We start from the raw sequence: 5,212 nt of genomic DNA on the forward strand, positions 1-5,212 counted from the left end.
TGGCCCTCATATGTGGGATCCGAACCGGGGCCCTCTGGCATCCCAAGCGAGTTCTTAACCATCGCGCCACTCGGCCGGCCCTATTTTATTTTTTTTGAAGAAAGAGTAATGCTTGGTCTTGCTATTTTGCTTGACATAACTCGCCAATATTTATCCTACAAGTGAATTCCAGGTGCCTGATAGGATATTTGTAATGTAATATGTGAATTAATTTCCCTGCACTGCTCTTTCTGTGAAGGCAGTTTCCCCTTCATTTTGCCCCAAAATCTTCCCTTTGAAGCCCTGCTAAGTTGTTCGCCTCATTAAGAGTGTGAAGTTTGACCCATTCCAAAGGTGCTTCTTTTTGAATTGATAGAAGATACTCAAAGACCGCGGCCCCTGCTCAGTCAGCAGCGCTCAGTGCCTTGTTTCCGTGCTGCAGAGGGAGGCGCGACGGCTGCCAGCACCGATGGGCCTGTCCACCTAGAACACCCAAAAGAACCTGAAGCTAGACTATTCGAGTTCATAAGAAAATTTAGCAAAGTTATTACATAGAAAAAGCAGTTGTGTTTTTATGTACCAACAACAAGCAGCGTTTACTAGAGCACCAAAAAATGTCAAATATTTGGGAAATAAATCTAGTAAAAAAGAATTTGTAAGAACACACACACACACACACACACACACACACACACACACACACACACACACACCGGGAAAGTAATAGAAATATTACTGAGAGGCGTCAGAGGAGTTCTGAATAAATGGAGCAATATACCATGTTCACAGACTGGAAGATTCGCCATCATAAATACATCACTTCCTTCAAACTGCTCTGTAGAGTCAATGCAACCTCAACCAAAATTCTGGCACTTTTTTTGGTGGAATCTTACAAGCTAATTTACTTGAAAATACAAAAGGCCAAGGATAGTCAAGACTTATTGGAGATTAAGAAGACAGTTGAATGCCTTGCTCTCCCAGATAGCAAGCCTTTCGTAAAGCTACTAATCACGGCAGATGGTCCTAAGGCAAAGGTAAGCAAGACCAGAAACAGCCATGTGCGTACGGGCACTCGTCGTGTGACATACCCTGGTCTGCTCAGGACAGCCCCAGGATGCGCTATTGTCCTGACATAATTTTGATAGTACCTTCTTAAATTTTTGTGGCTCGAACAACAGATTATATGATCATCATGGACAACTGAAGCAGCATAACAGCAAGAAGAAAGAGTCTCTTGAGTACATGGTGCTGTCACAACTGTATGAGGTCTGACAATAAAATTTGTGAACTTGTAACAATGTTGCTAACCATTTTTGATATCAGAGGGATTGTTCATTATGAATTTGTACCAACTGGACAGTTAACCAAGTTTACTATTTGAAAGTGCTGAAAAGGCTGCGTGACAAAGTTAGACGACCTGAGCTTTTCATGGCTCTTGCATCACGACAGTGCGCCAGCTCACACGGCACTGTCTGTGAGGGAGTTTTTAGCCAGTTAACAAATAACTGTATTGGAACACCCTCCCTACTCACCTGATCTGGTCCCCAATGACTTCTTTCTTTACCTGAAGATAAAGGAAATATTAAAATTTTGATGACATTCAGGACATCAAGGGTAATACGACGACGACAGCTCTGATGGCCAATCCAGAAAGAGTTCCAAAATGGCTTTGAAGGGTGGACTAGGCACTGGCGTCGGTGCGTAGCTTCCCAAGGGGAGTACTTCGAAGGTCACCGTAGTGATATTCAGCAGTGAGGTATGTAGCACTTTTTCTAGGATGAGTTCACGAACTTAATTGTCCGACCTCCTATATTCACAAAGGAAAAGGAAATTGGATTTCTGCTTCCCAACATACAAAAAAAAATTCCAACTCCAGGTATAATAAAGACCTAATTATGAAAAGTAACATTTATAAAGCTTTTAGGTGATAAATCAATGCTTCTGTGATGTTTACTAGTGATGGCTTTCTTAAATATAATAGAGAAAGCATTAACCATAAAGGAAAAGATTGATAAATTCTACCACCACCTGCACAACGAAACAAACTTCCATCAAAGGACGCTATGAAGAAAACAAAAAGATGCGCTAGACAGGGGGACAAGGTATTTGCGACACACACCTGACAAAGGACAGCATCCCGAGTTCACTGGCCGACACCCAGGAGGTGCCCCGCAAGAAGCGTGACCACGCGCTGCGCAGAGAAGCCCCGACGGCGCGTACGTGTGGGGAGCTGCTCCGCCTCGAGCCCCAGCATGAGCAGCCGGAGCCCCTCTGCACGCCCATCAGAGTGGGGGCGTGGAGGGCACCAGGGTGGGGGCATGGAGGGCGCCAGGGTGGGGGCGTGGAGGGCACCAGGGATGCTCGGCAAGGCCTGTGGAGCCGTGGGCACTGGGCAGGGCTGGCAGGAGAGCAGGCTGGGAAAGCATGTGGAAGACGGTGGCATTAGCTGCAAAGGGGAAGACACGTACCCTGTCAGCCAGCCGTCCCACTCAGAGGTATGTGTCCTAGCCAGATGAGGCACGTGGGCACCAGGGGACAGTTAAGGATGGTTCATGGCAGCCAGAAACTGGGCCCCACCCAGCTGTCCTTGCAGATTAGAATGGACCGGTGTTAATACCTTGAGATGCAGCCCTACTATGCACACCATACAGCCACCTGCAGCAATGGGGGCGAAAGAAGTCAGTCCAAAGAGGAAGCTGAGCCTGGCAGAGCAGAACCGAGGTGGCCAAGCTGAGTAAGGTGTGGGGGCTGCCGCCAGGCCCCTGGGCACTGTGACCACCAGCCCAGGACCAGAGTGCTAGTGGCTCAAAGGAGCCCCCTCAGCCCTGGCTGCTCGTCTCACCTGGAGCCCAGTGCCTAGGAGCATCACGGCCTGGGGACACAGGGTGTAATTTTAGGTGTGACCTACTGGTTCCAACAGAGGCTGCTGTGCTCCCAGGGCGCCAGGAGTGCAGCCATCACGAGGCTGCTCGTACCAGTGTGGAGGCCCAGGCACAGGCACCTAGGAGGGAGGCGGCACGTGGGCGGGACCTGGGCACCTGCGTCTCACAGCCTGAGGGTCGGTCACCTTTTACTCTGCCATCCATGGTGACCTACGGTGTACAGACCCCAGGACCCCCTAAATGGGGTTGCAGGGCTAATCTGGCCGTGTGGAACCCAGGAGGCCCCTCTTTTCTGGACAGAATCGCTGGTGGGCAGCCCTGTTTTCTGGGGCTTCTAAAGAAGCATTACCCTTTTGGGGAAGCACACCTGAGCCGGTGTCCCCGGCCAGCTCTTCACTGTCACCTAATTCGAGGCGTGTCAGATCGGCGAACCCCTGCATCAGCTGCTTCAGCACAGCACCAGTCCCACGGTGTCACCCTCTGCACCTCAGTCCCCTGAGCACCAGCTACAGGAGTGTCACCTGCAGCCCCGGGCCAGCAGCACCTGCTGCCCTCCCTCTGCACATTACCTGAAGAGGCTGCATCTTTAGTGGAAAAAAATTCATGCAGTTCAGTTCCATTCACATGAAGGTCAGAAAGGGGCAAAATACACACTTGTTTAAGGATGCTGACCTAGGAAGTGCAAGCATAAAATCGGGGTGTAGTTAGCTCCGGAGAGGGGGGGCGGGGCCTCCTGCAGTGTGGGCAGTGCTTCTTTCATCACCCAGGTAACAGTTACTCAGGTATTCAGTTACACTTTTTCATTAAACTTAACATTTATTAAACTTACATTTTCCGTATATATGTTATACTTAAAAAGTAAGAGAAAAGGTTACTTTTTTAAAAAAGAAATTTGCCTCTCCCTCCCCCCACTCCCTTGGTCCACTTCCTCTTTCCAGAAGAGACCAATATTATTAGTTTCTTTCGTGTCCTCTAGAGACAGTCTATGCATTAAAAGCAAATCAGCATGTAGAGTTCTATATTGTTTCTCCTTCCCTTTGTGCCTTTACAAGGATTGTTTTGCACATATTAGCAAACGTGTATGTGTCTTGTCCTTTTTATGCAAAACTAGAATACGGTATAGAATGTTTGCTACCTTTTTTCATTTCACAAGTGTATTGAGATCTTTTGATACCAGCCCAGAGCATTCCCTCGTGTTTTTATCAGCTTGGTGCTCCATTGAACGCTGTCATGAACTTTATTTAACAAGTTCTCTTACTGATAGACATTGAAGGGGTTGCTGACGTTTTGCTGGTACCAACAGCAAAAAGATTATTTATTATTTACTTAATAAATAATCACTACATCTATCATTTTGCCTCTGTACAGCTGTACAATCACGTCCCAGAAACAGACGTGCTGGGTCAAAGAATTTACTCGACAGATTTTCCAAATGGCCTTGAACTGGCTTCACCCCCACCAGCGATGGGGGCCTGGGCAAAATACTCTCTTCTGACACATTTATACAATTTAAAACTGTATAATGTTAATGACAAAGCAGGCGCTAAGTGGCCAGAAATGAGTCCTGAAATTTTTGAAAGTGTGACACCCCCAAATCTTAGGCCTTTCAAAGGGTGCAGCTCAGGAAGCTGACCCCTTTTTTTTTTTTTAATCTAAATGTAAGCCCCCAGAAAAATCTAAATTTTTCCCCAGGAAAATCCAAGGGAGAGAGATTGCTACTCTCACTCCCCGCCCGGGACAAGTTTTGTGACTGATTTTTCTGCTCTGTCTTTGCAGTCAAATAATTTGGTAATCCATTCTGTGCTGCAGCACTTCCACAAAGTCCATGCCTCAGAGGGGGCCACGCCCCACTTCGTCACCTGCACCGTGGAGCACGACTCCATCCGCCTGCCCCTGGAGCACCTGGTGGAAGAGCAAGTGGCTGGTGAGTGACCAGCCTGGCTGGACTCCAACGGGGACAGCTCTCCTGACCTTGACTGGGCCAGTGGATGCCCCGAGGTTTCTCCTCAGGAAGCTCGTGGTGGTCAAGTGTGGAACAGGTCACGGGCGTTCCCGAGGGATATTTCCGACTCTTGTGTAATAAATACACACATATTTAAAGAGCATGTCTATATAACGCTAAATGGTGCTTTTCATCATTTGATTTTAATAATTGAACTTGGCTTCCACTTCCTCTGTTGTGAGGAAAAAGGATCGAGCGGATATCAACTTCCGGTGGTAAAAACCAGAGTAATTACACTCCTGCTGCAGGACACTCTCAGCAGGAGCCGAGGGCTCAGTGTGAGCAGGACAGAGGACAGGGTGGCGTGGGCCTCACCGAGGGACAGAGCGCAGGGTGGCGTGGGCCTCGC

At 48.2% G+C, this 5,212-nt stretch overlaps 1 protein-coding gene across 1 annotated transcript in view; it reads left to right on the top strand.

The window, feature by feature from the left end:
- The window catches only part of SCLY (selenocysteine lyase), a 42,614-nt gene that overhangs the window by 18,243 nt on the left and 19,159 nt on the right, over window positions 1–5,212 (top strand). The window contains exon 4 of the mRNA XM_019629364.1: window positions 4,638–4,785. Within this exon, the coding sequence (XP_019484909.1) occupies window positions 4,638–4,785 (148 nt within the window). The remainder of the gene's footprint in view (window positions 1–4,637; window positions 4,786–5,212) is intronic.

The sequence above is a fragment of the Hipposideros armiger genome, unplaced genomic scaffold, assembly GCF_001890085.2.
Source record: "Hipposideros armiger isolate ML-2016 unplaced genomic scaffold, ASM189008v1 scaffold_17, whole genome shotgun sequence".
Lineage (NCBI taxonomy): Eukaryota > Metazoa > Chordata > Mammalia > Chiroptera > Hipposideridae > Hipposideros > Hipposideros armiger.